We start from the raw sequence: 22,174 nt of genomic DNA, 5'->3' as shown, positions 1-22,174 counted from the left end.
TGAGAGTGTGTGTGTGCCCTGCGATGGGTTGGCACTCCGTCCAGGGTCTATCCTGCCTTGATGCCCGATGACGCCTGAGATAGGCACAGGCTCCCCGTGACCCGAGAAGTTCGGATAAAGCGGTAGAAAATGAATGAATGAATGAATGAATAATCATTATTATTATAATTGTAATAATAATAATGAGATTAATAATACTACTACTACTACTAATAATAATAGTAGTTCCATTATGGTTTTATTAATTGAGGATATGAAAATGTAAACCAGAATATTAAATCATCACTCTTCAACTTACTAGTATTTAGCTACCTTGCTAGCTAAGTTAGCTAATGCTAATGATATTAGGTTATTTAGAACGAAGGACGACATCAGGTTTAGACTGTGTCTAAATTGTCATCTATACCTTTATCTATCCATTTTCTGCACCATTTGTCCTGCTCGGGTTCACGAAGTGCCGGCAGTCTATCACAAAGGAACTCGGGATGAAAGGTGGCAACGTATAGCAAGGCACAAAAACACATGCCCAACACGGGCCGATTCGAGATGCCAACCAGCCTACGATGCGTATATTTGGACTGGAAGAGGAAACCAGTGTACCTGGAGGAAACCCCTGAATCAGCTGGAGAACATGGAGCCTCAGGAATCAAACCCTCAACCCAAAGGTCATGAGGCAAACATACTAATCATTAAACCACCATGTTCCCATCCTCCTAAATTTCACATTTATCTGTTTACATAGGCCACGGCTTGGTACAAAGTGCCTCCTTACAGCATGAGAATCTCAGGTCTGATCCTGAGCTCTGGTTCCTGCTTGTTTCCCTACTGGGTCTCTGGTTTCCTCCATCCTCCCAAACCCATAGGTCACTTTCAAGGTCTCTCAGGTGTCTGAACGGTGCCCTGTAATGCACCGGTGTCCTATTTAAGGTGCGTCTCTGAATCCTCGACATCCCTGTGATTAAAAAACGACAACCCCGAACAGGATAAAGAACTTAGTGAAGGTAAATGAACGAAGGTGTGTTAAGAAACCCCGGTCCCTTAGACGTGTAGACGTGTCGGTTCACGTGACTTTTTATCCTTAGGTATTGGGATAATATTAAAAAAATTTTAATGCAAAAAAATTAACAGGTTCTTATGTGTTTTATGCATGAAATGTTATCCGTATCACTTGTTTTTGTGTACTCAGATTAGTTAAGATGGTTGCTGAAGTGGAATAAACGCTTTGTTTAGCTGTAATACAAATGCACACGTGGTTAAATAAAATCAAACTGATATTTAGCCCCTGCTAGCTTTTTCCCTCTTTTGTTTTACGCAAAGCTTTTTTTTTTTTACCACATGGTAGTGACAGATTGTTTGAGCTGGAAGGAAAAGCCATTCGAAGCTAATTAAGCAGCCATTCCGAGCGCTATTCGCAGGCGGGAGGCTGAGAAGCGCAGGCATTTGTCAGCGCTCTGCCCCTCGTGGGCTTGATTGACAACACAGTGGTCGACCTGACAGGCTTTACCGCTTTGCACCAATCCGGTGCGGACATGGAAATGAACCTGGATATTATTGGTCGGTAGCGGCGTGACGTTAGAGATGAGCCCACGTGGGGCGGAGTACAGCGAGAAACTCGTGATAGGTTGATTTGCTCGGGCGCAGACATGTTGGGATTCGGTTGTTGTTGAGCTGACAGCATGAATCAAGTAATCGGAGTTGATTCTTTTCCCTGTTCATTTAGTCTCTCTGGCGTAAAACCGTCACATAACTATTTATTACGTTTATTACACCAAGTCAACATGTGTGTATATACTCTTTCTCTCTGTACTATATATATACACACACGCTATATTCGAGTCATCTGAATCGACTCCCATTTGATTCACCTTTCGCCTGACTGCTTTTTAAACGCCCTGCTTTACACAGGATTTGACTGATCGCCGGTGTTGCTTCAGTCTGTTGTTTTGGCTGTTAATTTCTCCACCAGAGCGAATTTCTTCACGAACAACACGCGCGTTTCCGAGATTTCAGCTTCTTGCGGTTCAGATTTCGAACAATCGACTCTCATGTAAGCTGTTTTCTATGGGGGAGGGGTTGAGAGGGGGAGAAGAAAAAAAACACGTTTAGATCCAAGATGGCGAACATGAGGTCAGATGTTTACAGTCCAATCAGTGCACAAGGCGGCGGCGTGGGCCACGTGGGGACCCCGTTCTCTGATTGGTGCGTGTAGATAAACTCCTTGCTGAGATCTGATTGGCCGTGTCGCGTCTTTCTCGCGGCAGTTGAATCGTCGTGTCAGTGGGCAGTCTGTGTGTGGTACGGCGAGTGGTGCGGAGTGGAGCTAGTGCAGGACAGCGGCACGTTCCGGTCTAAACTTTCTTCCTTTTAATTATTCGGTTTATCCGTTAAAAACGTTTCCGAATGTAGGATTTGAAGATCGGCGGTTTTTATTTCTTGAGCGACGGTTGGGACCGGATTTGAATGTTTTTTTCTGTTTGTCAGTGCGCGAGGACAAATTCGACAGTTTGAACGTATATGACGGTTGGAGCTGCGCGCGCGCGGCTGGAACGGTTTCTTCAGCCTGAGAGAAATTTCCTCAAACACAGAAAAGACCGAAGCAGGTCACGGAGTGTGTGTGTGTGTGTGCGTGCGTGTGTGCGCACGCGTGTGTGTGTGTGTGTGTGCGCGCCCGCGCGTGTGTGTGTGAGTGACTCGGAGCTGGGACTGAAGTGGAGACAAACGGTATAACGGATATAATAAGAGGTCTGAGAGGGTCTAAAACACACCGAGAACCAGAAGCTGAGATCTTTCAGACCATCCAGCAGAAGCTGAGATCTTTCTGTCCACCCCGCAGAAGCTGAGATCTTTCAGACCATCCAGCAGATCAGGCTGATAATTAAAGTGTGTTGTAACACTGCTGAGTCTCACTCTGTTGTCCTGATTGTGATCTTTAAGTGGACCAGACAGCAGGACTGCTGGGAGAAAGAACATCTCTGATACCCAGGAGGATCTTGTCCGGCTTGTCAGATCTTCACAAAGCTCCATATTTCTCCAGATCTCACAGGGATACACACAAGATGTATCCTCAGGGCCGGCATCCGGTAAGTTCTGCTCTAAACACGACTCCTTTTCCTTCTGATCACCTTTTTTTTCACCATTCAGTGATGTGCACTTTGTTGTGTAAGGTTCCTCCGAGCACAAAGTGCCTCTTTATTATCTCTTCTTCACAGCCAGAATAAACAAAGGGGCCCTTCTTGTTTGCGCCTGAGTGAACCCCAATTGCCTGATTATGTGCTAAAAACACACACACACACACACACACACACACACACACACACACACAGCTCCTGGACCCTGGTGCAGTGTGAGATCACACAATGAGAGGTTGCTGTGGGTCTGTTGCTGGTGAGGGTTTGATACAAGAGAGACGAGGCAGGGAAGAAGGGAGGGTGTGAAGGAGAGACAGAGGAAGAGAGAGAGGGAGGAGGAGGAGGGGGAAATCAGGTTACAGTTTTTCTCCGAGGCCGTTTAGACGCAGTGACCCGTCTGCGTGACAGAGAACGCTGTTGAGTGATGGCAGCTATTCCCACCAGCACCACAAACGGCCGTCGGGCCGAGCTCCCGGCGAACGCTCGGGCGGCTTCGACAGACCGCGGCTCAGCCCACAGATGAAATATAATTTCCCAGAGAATCAGGAAGCATGAAATGTGTTATTGACACCAGCGGCGGTTATTTCCATGAGTCACATCACTCTCCGCGTGTCTGAAACACAGCCGCCGCACAGGAGCCTAATGGCAAAAGATCGGCGTGATTGTTTTGGTAACAGTGACAGGGTGCAGCCTGGAAGTGTCGCTTGACTTTGTGACAGATTGTGTGAGCGAAAACGATCTCTGTGTTTGCAGGCACCTCATCAGCCCGGACAACCCGGGTTCAAATTCACCGTGGCGGAATCGTGCGACCGGATCAAAGACGAGTTCCAGTTCCTGCAAGCCCAGTATCACAGGTAAACACAGCTCTCATAAATCACCGCATGTTTATTGCGCTAATAAACGGACGGCTTAACGATCGTCCAAGATGAACGATACACTTTACACGTCTCCTGCATCAAGCTCATGTGTATTTTATTATTTTTTTTTTTGTTTCCCTTCAGCCTGAAGGTGGAGTACGATAAACTGGCCAACGAGAAGACGGAGATGCAACGTCACTATGTCATGGTGAGAGCCGCTTCTTCTTCTTCTTCTTCTTCTTCTTCTGGCGTGTTCTCCACAACAGCAGGGCCACGCATTAGATCCACATGCTTTACCAGCTCTGTTTACCAGAGTTGAGGTGATCGCTGTGATTAGAGGCGTGTGTGTGTGTGTGTGTGTGTGTGTGTGTGTGTGTGTGTGTGTGTGTTGGGTTTGCTATGGGGTATAATTCATGTAATTCGCCATTTTTCTGAATTACACACACAGGTCAGATTGTGACTTTGTTTCTGCCCGTCTGTAATTTTCCTTTATTCGCGGCGTGCCATACAGACCGAGTGTGTCGTCTAGCAAAGTTTTAATTTCAGTTGTTTACCATAAAAGTTAGTTTTGTGTACGCGTGGCTCGGCTGGCTCAGGTGAAACGTGGGTGGCATCTCAAGCGTTTAAGACACAAAAGTGGTATTTAAACCGTATTAAGCAAAGACACGCTCGCACAGAAGAACGCCACAAACTAGGTGTTACTTTTTTTCGTTGTTCACGCGGTATAATCAACAGATCTATTCGATCCTTTTAGTGTAGAAAACCTAATTAAAAGCTCCACTTCTTGCACTTTCCCCGAGTATCAGCGTTCCACATGTACACACAACGGTACCACCCCCAGCAACAAGGAAACACTTTTTTTATTATTTATTTCTAGATGCTTCTCTAATTACAGATTCTTAAACGGACATAATTACAGTTTTTTTTTTTTTTTAAATTTTAGTCATAACACAGGCGATAAAGTGGCGAGAGCCCAAACCCGCCCCGTAGCTCCGCTTCATCCCGATCGATTCATTAATGACTCAACGTTCACCCTTGTTTGGTTTCTCGTGTTTCTGGAAACTCGGCAGTGACAAGAGGAAAAGCAGTTCCTGCAGTCAGTGATGTAAGAGCAGGCACCGTGTTAACCAGCCTCTCTTATCTTATTTGGCCACGCAGGGCTTGACTGCACATACCGGTATTTTGTTAAATATTATTTTATTTTCGTCGGAATGTGGGGTGAACGTGATAAAGGGCAGCACTAAGGTAAACACGGTGAAGCAGACGGTAGGGGGGGCTTTTTCCTGACTTTCAAAGAATCAGCTGATGTCGGTGTTCGGGGTGACGGTCATCCTTCTCTCCTACAGATTAGATATGACTAACCGAGAGGCTTGGTGCGTTAGACACGTCACTGACTATAATAATCGCTGGCGTAAAGAAGCTAGTCCTAAGCATCAGTGCGAAAGTGAGGTTAATGTGTGTTGAGTTTCTTTCTGACAGGTCTAACACACTCTCATGTACGTATCTAGCATGCAGCATACACAACAAGCTCCGTCTCTGATAGGTTTAGCACCAAATTGGGCCGCTGTGGTAATTAGAATTTAATAGCGATTAATAAAGGGAGGCAAATGGCGATTAAACGTCACAATTAAAATGCAGTTACTTCTCTGTTCCTTTTTTTAAAGCACATATTACAGTTAATAACACACTTTTTACAGTTCAAGGTTGTTTGCTAGTAACTGATCCACAGGTCAAGTCCTAGCACTTCTTTGGTTTTGCTCGGGTTTATACACACCTCCTGTCCTGGCCTTATTTGTATGTCGCTTTGCTTAAGAACATCTGCCAAATGACTAAATGGAAATGTGATGGAAGCAGAATTGAAAAAGTAGTTTCTCTATTCTGACAAAATGCATCAGAGGCAAAGAAGGAGGTCGATCCAGTCGGAGTTTTCCAGAGCGTTCGGGTTCGGGTTCAGATGCCGGCAGGCTGATAAACGATTCGCCTGTCAGTCAAAGTAACTGCTCTCGAGAACAGACGAGCTCAAAAGGCTGACGCAAGGTGAGAGAGATCGGATTGCAGTGCGGTCACCTTGAGAGGAGCTTTGGACAACGTGTGACTCATCGCTGAAACCATTAGCTGTGTGAACTCTGACTCATAACAAAATCCAGCATCTGTTTTCTGAACAGTAAACATCACCATGTGTTTTCTGATGCGATACACAACATGATAAACTCGTTTCAGTACGTAGTACCTCTCTCTCGTTCGGAAGACCGTAACGGAATTAAACGTCCAATTCGACTTTTTTTTCCCCCTCATCCAGAAATGAATCGTACTCTTCGCTGTGCGAGCATTCTAAAGGTAAACAAATGACACCATTGGAAATGCAAAGGGCAGGAATGTTCAGGATGTTCTACATGGCTTTCATGAACAATTACAGGTCACGTCTAACATTATTGTACTACCCGATCGACTCGTAGCAAACGACAGATATATTCGCAACGCGCCGTGTCGTCGACTGAAAGACGTCACGGCTTCCCTTTTACCATCACGGCCTTTATAATCGCTTTAAACACAAGAACGGGCAATAACTAGTATGTCGTGATCATCCCTTAGATGATTCAAACTAATGTGTGTACACGCCACAATGATTCATCTGCTAGCAATAAAAGAAAAGGGGGAGAAAATGAAAAGAAGCACATATTTCCCCATTCTTTCTTAAGGCCATCAGTACATTAGTGCAATACAGGAACAACCTTGGGTGTCACACATTTCACTGCCGAAAGTATTTACGTCTTTTGTGTCTCAAATCCTCTTCACATTCCAGCCTCAATTATTAGATTTAGATAAAGGGTGTGTGTAGTACCTACTTGTTTACTTACTCTTCTTCATCTCTTTCTTACAGTACTACGAGATGAGCTACGGACTCAACATTGAAATGCACAAACAGGTATGTGGCCCATCCCAACCGCCGTCTTTTATAAATTCATTCATCGAGCATGTTTAGTGCGTGTGTGTGTGTATCTGCAGTCAGTTGTCTCACTGTTTGTGTACCGAGCGAGGGTTGAGGTTTAGGTACGTTTTTAATTATGTGGTGCTTGTGAAGAATTACCAGTAATAGCTAAACACTTTGTGTTTAAAGGAGGTGTTACTTTGGAGAGATTGCCACAGGTTCAGGTCGAGTGTGACTTTTAACAGTGTTTTAAAACGTGTCGCGTGTTTGTTTAAAAATGAAACGGATCTGTCGTAGTCGCCGAAGTGTGTGTTTGTTTATTCCTTAATTTTACTTTTACTGTTTTGCACTCTAAGGCTAAACTCCAATGAAATCTGTTTCCCTATTTTTGGTTTTCTTCTTCTTCTTCTTTTTTTGTTGTTTGTGTTATAAATGTTTAATTGGGGACTGCTGTGTCACTAAGCAAGCTGAGGAAAAAGAAAAAAGCCTATTGTGCTAACTGAGGGGCTTGAGGTAAAAAGAAACAGCCTCCAGTGCTAACTTAGGGGCTTGAGGTAAGAAAAGGAAAAGGCTATGGTGCTAACTCAGGGACTTAAAGTAAAAAGGCTATGATGCTAACTCAGGGACTTAAAGTAAAAAGGCTATGATGCTAACTCAGGGACTTAAAGTAAAAAGGCTATGATGCTAACTCAGGGACTTAAAGTAAAAAGGCTATGATGCTAACTCAGGGGCTTAAAGTAAAAAGGCTATGATGCTAACTCAGGGGCTTGCAGTAAGAAGTAAAAAAGCTATGGTGCTAACTGAGGGGCTTGCAGTAAGAAGTAAAAAGGCTATGATGCTAACTGAGGAGCTTAAGGTATAAAAGTAAACTGCTATGGTGTTTAGTTCAGTGACATCAGAGGGGAAACAAAAAGATACGGTGCTTAGTTTTGTGAGTTAGTAAGCAACAGACTGTTACGCTAACTCGCCATGACGGCTACAGTTCTAAAAGTTGACTCAAAATTCCTAAAGATTTTTTGTCAGTCAGAAATCCATTTAAATATCTCCGTATTAATGATCGTTGTTTCCCGCCTTGCCAAATTCATGTGGCCAGCAGACGTTATTCTTCAGCTTTATGATTAAAAAAAAAAAGCACAGACCAAAAGCCTTTCGCTTTATTTTCTGAGCTTCACAGGTTACTGTATTTAGCCTGACACACCGAGAGAATCATCGTGTGTTACAGATGCATTTATATCATACAAATGATCCGTGTTCTGGCACGAAGTGAAGAAAGAGCTACAGAAACTACTCTGACTGGGCTCGAGCAGACTATAGGGATTATTCAGACTGAGCGTCTCGGTGTCGGATATCAGGACAGTTCACCTGGAATAAATATACGGGGAAGTCCTGTGGGACACTTCTCTTTCGCTCCCTCACGCCGCTGAATAATGAGACGTAGAGGCTTTTGTTGTTAGTAAGGACTCTATCACTCTCACTCCATGTATGCACAAGGTTAATGTTCTCACTTAAAGATTTCGAACAGTTAGTCTGACTAGTCATCAGTCACGCCGCGTGTCCTGGAGACGGTATTAACCGTGTCCTTTAAGCTCCTCTGTATAGCACGAGGGGCCAGAAAGTAAACAGGTTAATCGACTGGACTGTTTGTGTGCTCCTGCTTTATCAATAACATCCAGAGCGAGTAGACCCAACAGGGTAGGTGCTCCAGTGTGGCGAAAATAAAATTCAAGCAGAAAATTGATATGCTTGTCAGTTAAGTTTGAGACTGAGCCATGCGGCCGGTCTTTTCAGTCCGGGTTGGTTATTCGTTACAGCCTGGGGCTAGGTAAAATGGCCGAGTGAGTACTGAGGCATCATTAAGGAGGATTGTGTCGGTCTGAGTGTCAGTAAGAAACTTTAATTATCGTGCCTCATTGGGCTACCTCGTTACAGCGGCACCCTGCCGCTTCTCACCACAAAGCCTCCTCGCTCTCTTCGCCTGTTTTCTTCTTTTTGTTCTCACTAACTACCCTGAAAATACCCCTAACTAGTCATTTATATCATGGAACGCAATCTAAAAAATGATAAATTGTTTGTTTTTAAACGTTCCAGAAGCTACTAAAACAGCACTCACTAATGGCCTCCGCACCTTTATCCTTATTAAAAATGCCAGGATGTATGAATATACATGACCCCTTTGTTTTCCTGCCATTTTAAATGGCTAGCTCTCGTTAGCTTATAGCCAGTTCAACAGCACATTTAACAGCAAACAGACCTTTCGGAATATAGCGCCAGTAACAAGCAGTCATTTTTATCAGCAGCTAACTGATTATCCTAGCACGCAGGTCATGGAGCTAAAAGTGTCTAGGTACCACATCACCCATTAATAACGTGCGTAACGAAGGCGAGCGGTCGGGAGCTGTAGCGTACCGACGCAGTATCTGTTTAAATCTGTTTTCTGGTTTGAGCAGAAGCTTTGGCTTATTGTAAAGGAGCTCTAGAAAGAACATCTGCTTCATTAAGTGACTCTGTGAAGGAAAACAAAAAGGGGTTTAGAGAGAGAGAGAGAGAGCTTGTTCAAATGAATAATTTATCGAAGTTTCCAGGAACTGTTTGCCTAGGTGATGATGGGCGACTTGTCCGAGAGCCAAATCAAACCGTCTCAGAACGTGGCGGTCTTCCTCCAGGCCTTTGTTTGTGCATGCGTGCTCGTGTTGCATACGTATGCATGCATTGGTTGCACCACGGGTTTTTGTGCAACAATCAGCCCAACTATGAGCTATTAGAGATCAAGCAGATGCTCCTCAGCCTGTCAGCTTGCGGACTGGAGGAAGTGGCTGGTTATTGCGGGCGACACAGAGTGTTGCATTAGTGGAAATGGGTTTACACCCTGAACTGAGCTCTCCAGAGGGAGAACAAGGGGACCGCATTCACCGTTTTGCTTGGTGTATTACCTAATTGAAAGTGCACTTACTTCTTGCGCTGATTTGGAAACAGTGTGGTGCAGAGATGTACACAGATGTTGTGTAAACGTACTGACTGGCGGAGCTTCATCAACACTCAACTGGTGTTCAGGAACAACCACAACACGATGAAGGAGATTCAGAATGCAAGACTTTTTTTTTCTCTCTGACCAGCTCTTACACGTTCACCTTAGCTTAAACGCTCTTAAACACGTAGCCTTGTATTCAAAACGGTTTGTGAAAAAAAATCTGTTGCAAAGTTTTGAAAACACACACACCATTTCTGATCCCATTGGCCCAATTCATTACTTCCTCATTCTTTAAAGTTAATTAACTAGAAATCTGAAACAAAACTTTTTTTTTTTCTGAGCTGAATCTCAGGTAACTAATCTTTTGAGTGCACATACCACACGATAAACATGGTGTAATAGACACGTAACGCATTAAACATTAAACTGAAAACATTTCCTATATACTGTAATTCTGAGCTTGGGATATTTTCCTGGTTGACATGGAAACCTTCCAGACAGCGATGCTTCAACCCTGACTGGCTCTCTGGAATGGTAAGCAACGAGTATTGAACAATGCGGCTCACGTCGCAATCGCGTACGTCGTCACGCCTCAAGTGTAAAGCAGAGCTAATGTCACATGTTTTAATAAGCGGAAGCATTGGAGTACCGTGTTTACACGTGTTCAGTAAAAATTTGGGCCATTAACATTTTTGTGCGTTTCAAATCAGTTTTATCTACCGAGTGGGGAAGAAATCAGCAATTTGCAGAAGTGTTTTAATTATTGTGTGTGTGTGCGTGTGTGTGTACGTGCGTGTGTGTGTCTCTGGGTTGCAAATCTAATGAGTTTAAAATGAGTGTGGCCTTTCAGCTTTAATATAATGTGTTTCTTTATGCTGCTGAGATTGTGTGTGTGTGTGTGTGTGTGTGAGCTTTCAGCAGCATCTGGCTGGTTTCTGTCCTCCCTGAGTTGGGCCAATGGGGTTGTGACCCTTGGCCTCGCTCCCAGGAGATGAGTGCTCAGGGAAACACAGACGTCAATAAACTGTTAGAGCAGGATTTGCTGCACATTAACAATGGCCCAAGAACAGCAGCGATCTCCTCCCCACTCACACACAACATTTCTGCTCAATACAGTCTCTCTGACTCGGGCCAGAGGGGATTAGAGATGCAGGGGTGGGGTTGTGTGTGTGTGTGTGGGGGGGGGGGCAGTTGTGCTGTTGTTTACAGGTGTTAAATACACTTATGAGAAATCGGTTAATGATGTTTTTCTTTTAAAGCTTTGCTTTTTTTAAGCGTTCTCTCTCTCTCTGTGTGTGTGTGTATGTGTGTGTTCATTGATTCGAGAAGTCCCTTGTTGTTGTGGCCCATATTTAATCCTCATCAGTGTCTCCATCCACTCAGCTAACGCCAGTAGCAACAAGCAAATGGCTCCCTGTGTGCCATGACATGACTGTGTGTGTGTGTGTGTGTGTGTGTGTGTGAGAGAGAGGCGGGCGAGCGAGCGAGTGTGTGAGAGTGCTCTTCATGGGGTGCTAGACAGCTCTGAGCACCTGGAATTGTGAAGCCGAGCAAAAAGCCTCCTCAGCGCTCAAGGGCTCTGTTTTCACAGCCCTATTTTTTATCGCACCGCGTGACGGAGCGGCACTAAAAGCTTTCAACACGCCTCGACGGAAACGGCCACTGAATGAGGAACTCTGCACCTACCCATAAGCCCTCTGTTCCTCAGCCTGTTCATGTACCGCATAACGAAAGGCGTGAGGAGGGAACGGTTATTACGGCTTCCTCACAAGATGGTTGACATCTCGCTGTGTACTGTGGTACTAGTAATCGGCGAAGGGAATTGACCCGACCGTCTCGGCTTTCACGAGCTTATTATAGTCGTGCCACAGCGTTTAGCACGATGCCTTCAGCTTCTGTGACCGATCTTTCACATTTTCCACAGTGGCCTTCATGTGATTGCAAATTTTATGGAAAGTAGTTTAATTGAATTTAAATTAGTTGTCCAACTTTTTTTTTTTCAACCCAATCGCAACCTGTCTGTCGTCGTCGGCGAGCAAGCGGGCGAGACACGGACTCCAGGGCACGTCTGTGATGACCGGGGAAGCACGTTTAAGCTACACTCGCTTATAGCAGAGGTCTGAACATGACTGTGGGGCACAAAGCAAGCGTTTACACTTCACTTAAAAACAAAACCCCAGTGCAGTGAGGTAAAAAGAGAGGAAAAAACCTGCTATTCATGTTGCATCATACTACAGCTAGAACCACAAAGCCTTCCTTTTAAAAAAAGATTTGTTCCATGTCTGAGTTTTCAGTATCTTCTAAACAATCTTCGTACAAAAACAAAAAAAAAAAAACGCTTTTACGTAAGTAATTAGGCCGCCGTTATAAGTGAATCGGGTGTATAAATGTCTCTAGTTTTTTTTTTTCTTCTCAGTACCGGGAAATTAAATAGAAATTTGTTGCCATGGTGATCACACAAATGTACAGATCTGTGCGCTATTCACTCGGGGGAGAGGGGGAAAAAACAACAACAACGTATTGTTCCTGGAAGTGTGCCATTAAAAGTGATCTCGTGGTGAATCTGTAAGAGGAGCAAATAGTAGTGTGAATGCATTTCTGCTCTCGACTGGGGTTTGCGTGTGTATCCGTGCGTTAGTCATCGCACAATACAAAGTGTGTGCGTGTGAAAGTCATCCAGTGTTCTAGATCATAGGGGGAGAATTCAGCTCTTGTTAGTGTTACCAGCTTGTCCTATTGGTACGTACACCCCCTTAGTGAAGAGCTGTCGATCCCCTCCCTCCCTCCCCTCGACCCGTTTATCCGCATTAATTGGCTGAGTTGATCTGACGGACAGGCTGAAAATCCGGTTTAATGACCCGCCACTGTGTGCATAATATGATTTCGCTGCCTGCTCTGGTCAAACAGAGCTCCAATTTCCATAATGAACTTAGAGCTGGATAGGGCCAGCTCAGTTGCTGGGGCAACATGGGAGAGCAGCTCAGGAATGGAGGCACTGAGGCTCAAAAGGGGTCTGTGTGTGTGTGTGTGACATACTGTGCATGATAGACTTTGTGTGTTTGTGTGTGTCTGTGTGTGACATACTGTGCATGATAGACTTTGTGTGTGTGTGTGTGGTATTCTCTGCATGATAGACTTTGTGTGATATGCTATGCATGATAGACTTTGTCTGTGTGTTGGGGTGTGTGTGTGTGTGTGTGTGTGTGTGTGAAACAGGCTGTGCATGATAGACTTTGTGTGTGTGTGTGTGACAGGCTGTGCATGATAGACTTTGTGTGTGATTGAGTGGGCACCTCTCAGGCTGACACACACCCCACTCCCATCTTCCTGACTCTATAGAGACTCCTCAAGCAGCAGGACAGGGTCAGCATCCTCCCACAATCCCACAGGGCAAACAGGCAAAAAATGAGCGGAATGTGATGGGGAGAGAAAGAAAAGGGTTTTCTCTCCTGCCTCACCTGCTGGGCCATCTGCTCTGTCCTATAATCAATTTGTTCACCGTGTCGCTTTTCATCCGCCCTCTGACACACTCCTCTCTCTCTCTCTCTCTCTCTCTCTCTCTCTCTCTCTCCCTCTCTCTCTCTCTCTCATATCCCCACCCTCTTGCCCCCTAACCACCACCTATTCTATCCCTCCCTCTAGCTTTCTCTCCCTTCGCCCTTCTCCTTTCTTCTCTGTCCTCGTGTCCACGTGTCTCATTCCAGAGTGTGCATGTGGAATATGGGGGAATTGGGAAATGATAATTGTTCAGCATTACCATCATTTATCTCCCAGCCCCAAATCAGCATTAGCATATTTCAGCATCTTAATGAAATAATCTGTCTAGGTAATGAGGGAGAGCTGTGGAGCTGACGCCAGATGCTCCTGTGCATTTCCCAAGCTCTCTCTCTCTCTCTCTCTCTCTGTTTGTGCTTGTGTCTGTGCACACACGTATGAGCTTGTGTGTGTGTGTAACAGGATTGTTGGAGGTGTTCCGGATAATCTTATGTAGTTAAGTTTTGCAGGAATTATCACAGGAATGATGTCTGTGGTGAAATCAATGTAGTGTGTGTGAGAGAGAGAGTGAGAGAGAGATCCAGAGAGAGCGTTTCCCCCTCTTTCTCTGGGCAGCTGGGCAGAAGGGCTCGAGGCTCAGCCAGCCCCATTTGACTTCCTTTTGGAGACTCCCATTAGCCCTGATGCATGTGTTGGATTGGTTTGATGTAATCTTGCAGCAGAGAATGTTTTCATGGCTGATGATGCAAAATAGATTAAGTTCTTACTTGTCAGTTGAGATGTTAAAAAAAAAAAAAACAAAACCTGTTCAACACATTGTGTTTACTAACGTTCCTTTCCTTTTTTTCTTTCAGACCGAGATTGCAAAGCGCCTCAATGCAATTCTTGCTCAAATCATGCCTTTTCTGTCACAAGAGGTAAATGCACGCTTCACTTCCTTATCTGTAATCGCTACACTTCCTTATTTCACCCCCAACCTGTATCGCAGGCCATCATATTACTTTTTACATGTCCTTACTATTAACAATAAAGCTAAAGCCGCGAAGCAACAAGACACATTTGCATGTCGAGTCCGATTAGCTCTTTTGATCAGCGATGTAATAACACACCTTTTGTTCTAGAATTCCCATTTAAACACGCACACACACACACACCATGTTTAGTGACATCGTTTCATTAATAACACGTTTTTTGTTTTTTTTAATCGCGGTGACTGTCTATTCCCGACGTACCTCTTTTTAAAACGAGGTAAAGGAGAAATGCTGACGCTCCGCTCATCCTTGCTGAAACGCTAATTCGTTTTTGTCTTCCCTCTGCCCTCCTCTCCCGCAGCACCAACAGCAGGTAGCGCAGGCTGTTGAGCGTGCTAAGCAAGTGACAATGACCGAGCTGAATGCCATCATCGGGGTACGTGGACTTCCCAATCTGCCTCTCACCGTGTGTATACCCCTCTTACTCCTTCATTTGGCCAGGGCTCGGGGTAAATCTGCACGCCGTACACTGACCTCGCACCGAACTGAGATTTATTTATTTATTTATTTATTTATACGTTGTCTTATCGCTACCGATAAAGCTGTATTTTGATCTCGGTTTCACCAGCTGCTTTATTAACAGCACAACTTACAGCTGAACCGATTTGGATCGCAACACGCCGGCAGCCACGATCGTAAGGTCCGTACTCGATCGTGGTCAGAGTGTGGAGCTGTGCAGATTTACCCTGGTCATTAATGGTCTGATTTTTTTATTATTGTTGTTATTATTTCATAACATGCGATGTTTTGACACCTTGGTGTATTTGTGCCATCATGTATCTCAGGTGATACCATATGATCTAATTTACTCAGTGCCACTATTTCTCTGTGTGTGTGTGTGTGTGCGTGCATGTGTGTTGGGAACAGGATGGTTGGAGTTGTTCCAGATAATCTACTGTAGTTAAGTTTTGCAGGAATTGATCACAGGAATGATGTCTGTGATGAAATCAATGTAAATAATAAAGAAAAACGTAAAAGAACAGCCACAGATATATATGGTGTGTCCACATGTTAGATCTAAAAGGTCACGCGTCTCACACTAAAAGGTTATAGATGTAAGTCGGATAACTAACAGTCGATCTGACTTCAACACTCCGTTGAAAGATCCTTGTTGCTGTTTCCACACGTTGTCATGCGACCGAGGTATCTGTTACTGGTTAAGTAACTTCCTAATTATTTGCGACCAAGCCTCAGAGCTCCAGTGCTGGAGGTGGAATCTGGGCTTTATGGGAACGATACGATTATTTTGTGCAAATTTATTAAAATGACACTTTGTAGCTTTGACAATAAGACTTCAAATGAAACAGTCGGGGTTTATTATTATTATTATTATTATTATATTAGCTCACATTATTATCTCAATTAACAAAGGACTGCTCTTGCGTGGAAGCAGACGTCAACCGTGTCTTGACCGATCGGTTACATTTAAACAAACAAGAAATTCATTACAAACTACTTAAAGAACCTGGAAGGAATTTTAGAGGACGTATAAATACCTCCCTGCGTTCCGTAATGAGACGATCGAAAGGCCGAGAGTGATGGACGCAAAAACAACGCTGGCTTCAATTCGATGACCTTTACAATTACAGGCCACCATGTGTGGCTTTGGTTTGTTTGAGCTTTAGTCTATTTTAGGGATGAGGTGATGGAGGTGAGTAGTGAGGGTGTAGTGGGAGGTTAGAGTGACTGACCCCTCTGTGATTAGTCCACTCGGGGTCCCGGACAGCCCATGAGACCTTTCTGAGCCTGGTCTGGGCCAACTCAAGCCAGATATCGGAATTCAATTAAAGCAAATGAGCCAAGACTTTGACCCCACATTTTTAAGATAATTGCTTCCTCCAGTCCAGCTACATGTGACCGTGCACAGGACTGCACCATTTAGGAGACCGGCTTTCACCAAGCAGCATGGAGAAAGCAGGTCGGGGTGGTCCTGGGTTGTGTGTGTTAGGGGTGTGTCCTCGCTTGTCCTCAGTGTTATCCTGATGTCTGCAAAAGGGAACTCGGGCACACTACACACACACACACACTCGTGCATGCACACATACCGGTTGGAAAAACAAGCTTTTATTTGTTGGATAAAGAGATGGCAAAAGATCAATCTGTACCCTGGCCGTGAGTGGGAGAGGAAAGGGAGGGGTGACGGGGTCATTAAAGATTCACTGGTAATCGGGAGCCAGCAGCGTTTGGCACGAACACACACAACCCCACACACACACACACACACACATGCAGAGGTGAGACTGAGAGAGGAAGGAGGTGTAAAGAAGCATGGAATAGAAAAATTGAAAGGGAAGTAGAGAGGAAAGCAGGAGGCAGCAGGCATGGAGATATAGCACAGGAATGAAAGAGAGGAAATAAGCATTCAGTTTGTTGCTTGCGATTATTTCAGAAGGTTCCACCGAATGCTGTTAGAGATGTAACGGAAAGCCGTCTATCCGCTTATCCGCTCGCAATATCCAAATATTACCCAAGCACTTATTATAATGGGTTTTGCCATTTAATGGGTGAAAAATGTCAGATCTGTAAAAAAAACAAACAAAAACAAGTGTATCCTATCAGCTCTGGGCTTCTTTAAGCATAAAGGGAGGAGTTGTATAATTGTATACATCCAGTAGATCTCAGTCGTTTTGCATGCATGGACCACTTTAATGTTGAATAAATTTCAGGGATGCCTTCTGATTAGAACAGCGTTCATAAAAAGGGCTTTTTATTCCTGAAGACAAAACACATTAAGCACAAGTTGATGATATTTATAGACCACTTTAAATGAATAAAGGTTTGGATAAAACCCTAATGATCCAAGTGATCAGATAAACAGGCTGATACCAACTGTGTAACGAGTGAATTATAATGAAATCTTGTTCGTGTCGATCACAAGTAAAATAAGAATTAAAATATTAATAATAATAATCCAGACAACTGGATCTGCTTCGTTTACACTGATGCTGGTCATCAGTTCAACATCAGTTCAAAAGCCCCCCCAGTTTCTGAAGAGAATCTTTTTAAACACTTAAACGTAACAGGATTAAATGGGACTTGGTTGTTTAGGGGTCAATAAAGTGAGCTAATTAGGAAGTACCTTAGTACTGGCACCCTGAATCCCAAAGGAGCCTTGGTTTTCTCTGATACTTTTCTTCTCAGGACCGTCTTTGTGGTTGTTTTTATTTTTTTTGGTGCCTTGACCTTATCATTTACATTATTAAACACTGCAGGCTTATTTACACATGGATGTAGCTGCAACACCTATCTCTCTCTCTCTCTCTCTCTCTCTCTCTCTCTCTGTTTGTCTGTCTCTTTCCTTCTGTTTGTCTGTCTCTGTCTCTGTCTGTCTATCTCTATCTCGCTGTCTGTCTCTCTGTATGTGTCTCTCTCTCTCGCACTCGCGCGCACACACACACACACACACACACACACACACCTGTTTGAACAGACAGTCAAGCCACAGTGGTTATCTATTATAGCCAATGTAAATAGTAATCTTTACACTTCTCAGCCACCACGTCCCCCGTATGTAAAGCAGCCCAGGTCCTGTTCTTGCCATGGTCTTTGTTATAATGAGGAACCCCACACTCCCTTTGCATGCTGTTGCTGCACATTTGGGTTTCAAATTCAGATTTCCATAGAAGCCTACAAGCCGAATCGACTCTCTGATAACACGGCCCTGTGTTTTACATATGATGGGTAATAAGGTTGGGGAGCTTTTATCCCAGGGTAAGGTGTGTCACTGGGGCAAAAAATGAAGCGTAATGCAACAGTTTTATGTCATCACGACTTTGGCTTAAACACATGAGCTTGTTTAATGATGATCTCTCGCCATGCCTCAAGATTCAATGACTATGATGGATAGGAGTGTAAACTATTGTTTTAAGCTTCACATATCTCTCCATCTCTCTCTCTCTGTCTTTGTACCTATCTACCTTTCTCGCCGTGACGATCTATCGATCTACACTGTTTTGATCAGAAAAGATGATTTGAGTATAATGTGCGTAACACAAAATCCCAGTAAGTGCCGGAGAGTTTTGATCATCATTGCAGACTTTAGTGAGAGAGAATGGAGTGTGTAGCTGTGTGTCTGAACGCCTCTTTCTCTTCATCCTCCACAGCAACAGGCCCATGGTGTCTATCCCACTCTGCTGGTCAGTGTGTAAGAGTGCTCTGTGTGTGTAGCAGGAGGCTTGATCCACCGAGATGCTGCCCTGACAGTCTTTTGTGTGTTTATGAAATGTGTGGTATGAGTTTGGGGAAGTTCCTCCTTAACTCACAACTAACATCAATGTAATGACTGAAATGACTTTGGTTCTGTGTGTGTGTGTGTGTGTGTGTGTGTGTGTGTGTGTGTGTGTGTGTGTGTGTGTGTGTGTGTGTGTGTGTGTGTGTGTGTGTGTGTGTGTGTGTGTGTAAGGAAGAGAACTTTATTAGTCTTAATACTGTTACACAGCATTGTTTGATGATTATTTCTTTATTTTGTAATTGTGTAGTGTGTCTCTCCAGAGGGAGGTGATGCATCTGTAATGAGGCAGTTTTATGATTCTTATGGTGCAGAACTCATTAACAACTCCCTCCGCACAAGAGTTGTCCTTCTGTCTCTTTCTCTTTTACTCTCTCTCTCTTTCTTTTACACACTCTCTCTCTCTCTCTCATTTGCTCTCTCCCTCTCTCTCTCTCTCACTCTGTTTTCTCCCTTCTTTTTCTCTCCCCATCATTACCTCTCTCCTTCTCACTCCTAAACAGGGACTATTCCGTTCCAGCCACATTATTGATGACTGAATTAACAAGAACACAATGTAGCAGCTAATTGCCCGTTGTTAAATAGGCGTGGCGAGGAGTTTAGTCCTGCTTTATTTCTTTATTAATTTATTTATTTTACTGCACCTGGATTCCAGCGCAGTTTTTTTTTTTTTCTTTTCTTCCCTCCCTTTACACACCTGATTCAATTCATCAGTTAATTATAGCTTTGATTGTTTCTGGGACGAGTTACTGTCTGTGTGTGAGGGTGTATTTCATTTCCCACTCAGTGTTCATGTTTAAATCCAGATCCCTTTTTTTTTTTTGTGCTGTGTGTCGTGTGGATCGACATGATTTACACCGTAACATGCTTTATCGACCGTTCAGCTGATGTATTTCTAACAGCCTATGCTCTGGAATACAGCGCTTCTGGACATGAATCCATTTCCCACTCACAAGGTGCTTACACTCGGAACCGAGTTAAGAGCTCGGGGATGTCGGGGATAGTTTCCTTTTGTTACCATGACAACGTGTTGTCGTGTTTGTTTTTTTGATACGATAAATAACAAAGTGTAGGGTATTTTTTTAAAGATTACTGACGGGTTGATGAGTTGCAAGTGCTAACTAAAAGGAACAATGCTGGAAGTGTGCTAAGCATCCTGTGTGTAAGAGTCAATGCTTGTAGCTATTGTTCCTTTGTTTTGTTTTTTCTAGCTTTAGTATTACAAAACTGTCCTGTTGAACGCTTCACTGAATCTGCACCTTGTGAATGGAAAGGAGGTTTGATCTACAGACTAATACAAGTGTCAGGGTGTGTGTGTGTGTGTGTGTGTGTGTGTGGTACATGAGGGAATCGTGTAGCTTCTCCTTCCTCTTCTGGCATTTGGTGTATCCGTACTTTTTCCCAGCGACCCACTTGGATTTCTCTTTTTCTCTCTCTCTCTCTCTCCGTCTGTGTTTGTGTGTGTGTGTGTGTGTGTGTGTGCGCGCACTTTTCCACAGCAGCAGCAGCTCCAGGCTCAGCACCTCTCTCATGCAGCACATGGTCCTCCTGTCCAGCTGCCTCCTCACCCCTCAGGCTTGCAGCCCGGCCTTCCCCCGGTCACAGGCGCCGGATCCAGCCTGCTCGCGCTCGGAGCGCTGGGAAATCAGGCCCACTTACCGGTCAAAGACGAGAAGAATCATCTCGATCTTGAGCCCAGAGGTACACACGCATGCAGAGGTTATTAAAGGTAAAGATGAAATTCTGTAACAGTTATAGGACATATTTCCTGACTTTTATTTTCTTTCCCCCCCTTCTGGAATCTCATCCTCCTTGTTCTCCCGCTGTTCCTCCATCTCCTCCTCCTCTTCCTCCATCGGCGTGGACGCAGATCGGGAGTCGAGCACGGTGAGTGTGACGAGGGCATCTGCATGACATTGACTCCGAGCCGCACTGTTTGCTGATGGCGGCTCTTTGCGTGGTATTAGAGAGCCGAGCCGCATTACTGCACGCTAAGCCCTTTTAAATAAAGTAATGAAAAGGAAACGGAGTCGAGGTTTAATCCTGCGCCGCCTTTAATCCAGGTGAAAAATGAGCGACGGCACAGGCCAGGGATTAGCAGCTCTATAATTTCATCACAATTAAAATAGACTTTGACTCTGTGTCTTAAAGGATTTGTCCTCTGCACTCCCCCCTTGTTCTAGCTTTTTTTTCGCCTCGGTGTCTCTAGACTCTCAGGACGTTCAGGCTTCATTTATTTTCCTTCTCATCAGACGGGGAAGGTTTGCAGCCCCCGAGGCAGCTTCGTCTTTCACTTTATTGTCTGATCCCTCTGTTCCGTTCTGTATCAAATGCCCACTTGTGTTCTCTTTGTCGTGTGTGTGTGTGTGTGTGTGTGTGTGTGTGATTGGCAAGCAGCTTGAATGGGTGCAGTCATGTCTGCAGAAATCAGAACCTGTTGCTGATTAGTGCTTAGCACTGCGGTGGCCATTCCGTTCCGCGCCTGCCTGGCCTTCCTGTTGTTACGGGTCATCTGATAGGCTGTCCGAGCTTCGCTTATTGAGTGATGTTAAGCCGGCCTTAAAAGGGCAGCCAATTAAACTTGCTGTGGGGCACCAGACACACACACACACACACACACACACACACACACACACACACAGTGCCTCCTCCCTGTCGTGTCATGTTGTCAGTGCTGTCTAGATTTATTTATTATTTTTGGATTAAGATGAGATCGAGACAAGCAGCGTAGACTTGCACTGACAAAGGCTACATTGAGGTGTGGTGTGGCATGGCCGGGCCACAGGATTCGCCTGGCACCAGTGTCTGGCATCTCTTTGTTTCATCTCCAGGTGGGAGGAGCATTCTGTCTGGAGGACACTTCCCATAGCCTGACCACATCCTTCTTTTCATCTCTCTCTCTCTCTCTCTCTCTCTCTCTCTCTGTGTCACTCACTCTTTCTGGATGAATAGGGCCTAGTGAGAGCCTGGGCTTGGCATGTGTGCCCTGGCAGTGCCTCTCTCTGGTTTTGGGGAGGACGCCATCCTGCTCAGGCATGCCCACAGCTACTGGCACTCAGTGCCCAGCCAACATGGCTGCCAATTTCTTTCTTTTTGGTTTTCATTCGTTTTATAGTTTTGATTCTTTACTAAGCCTTTCTGTTGTGCCATCTCTCTCTCTCTTGCTCTCTGTCTCTGACTCACAGACTCTCTCGTGTGCGCGCACACACACACACACACACACACACACACACACACACACACAGCCAGTCTCTAAGTACCTCATTCAGTTTCCTCCTCCCTGCACACCCACTTTGTCTTCCTTCCTCCTTTCCTGTCTTTTTCTGTGGTGGAAACCCACCAAGAGCAATAAAGCGAGTGAGTGGTCTTGGCAGAAGACCAAGCAGCCTGGGTAAGATGAACTCTCTCTCTCTCGCTCTCTCTCTCTCCTGCTGTGTCTCTGTTCAGCGCTGCTAAATGTAGAGAGAGGTTAACTGTTGGCTTGTGTTTGGCTTGGGGGATACAGAAGGAGAGGAAAACAAGCTGTCCTCTGCCTGGT

At 44.7% G+C, this 22,174-nt stretch overlaps 1 protein-coding gene across 16 annotated transcripts in view; it reads left to right on the top strand.

Moving 5' to 3' along the window:
• Window positions 1–22,174, top strand: part of tle3b (TLE family member 3, transcriptional corepressor b) — a 52,948-nt gene that overhangs the window by 21,558 nt on the left and 9,216 nt on the right. Inside the window, exons 1-10 of one of the 16 annotated variants that reach the window (XM_047809215.1) lie at window positions 1,550–1,685; window positions 2,935–3,080; window positions 3,882–3,982; window positions 4,130–4,193; window positions 6,867–6,911; window positions 14,232–14,294; window positions 14,710–14,784; window positions 18,512–18,544; window positions 20,139–20,337; window positions 20,507–20,523. In XM_047809215.1, the coding sequence (XP_047665171.1) occupies window position 1,685; window positions 2,935–3,080; window positions 3,882–3,982; window positions 4,130–4,193; window positions 6,867–6,911; window positions 14,232–14,294; window positions 14,710–14,784; window positions 18,512–18,544; window positions 20,139–20,337; window positions 20,507–20,523 (744 nt within the window). In that variant the 5' untranslated portion in view covers window positions 1,550–1,684. Of the gene's footprint in view, window positions 1–1,549; window positions 1,686–1,873; window positions 2,048–2,934; window positions 3,081–3,881; window positions 3,983–4,129; window positions 4,194–6,866; window positions 6,912–14,231; window positions 14,295–14,709; window positions 14,815–18,511; window positions 18,545–20,135; window positions 20,338–20,506; window positions 20,524–22,174 lie in introns of those variants that run through there. The other 15 variants (XM_047809129.1, XM_047809025.1, XM_047808959.1 and 12 more) reach the window with 15 other exon arrangements.

The sequence above is a fragment of the Tachysurus fulvidraco genome, chromosome 1 (genome assembly GCF_022655615.1).
Source record: "Tachysurus fulvidraco isolate hzauxx_2018 chromosome 1, HZAU_PFXX_2.0, whole genome shotgun sequence".
NCBI lineage: Eukaryota > Metazoa > Chordata > Actinopteri > Siluriformes > Bagridae > Tachysurus > Tachysurus fulvidraco.
This window is presented reverse-complemented; position numbering and strand designations above follow the sequence as displayed.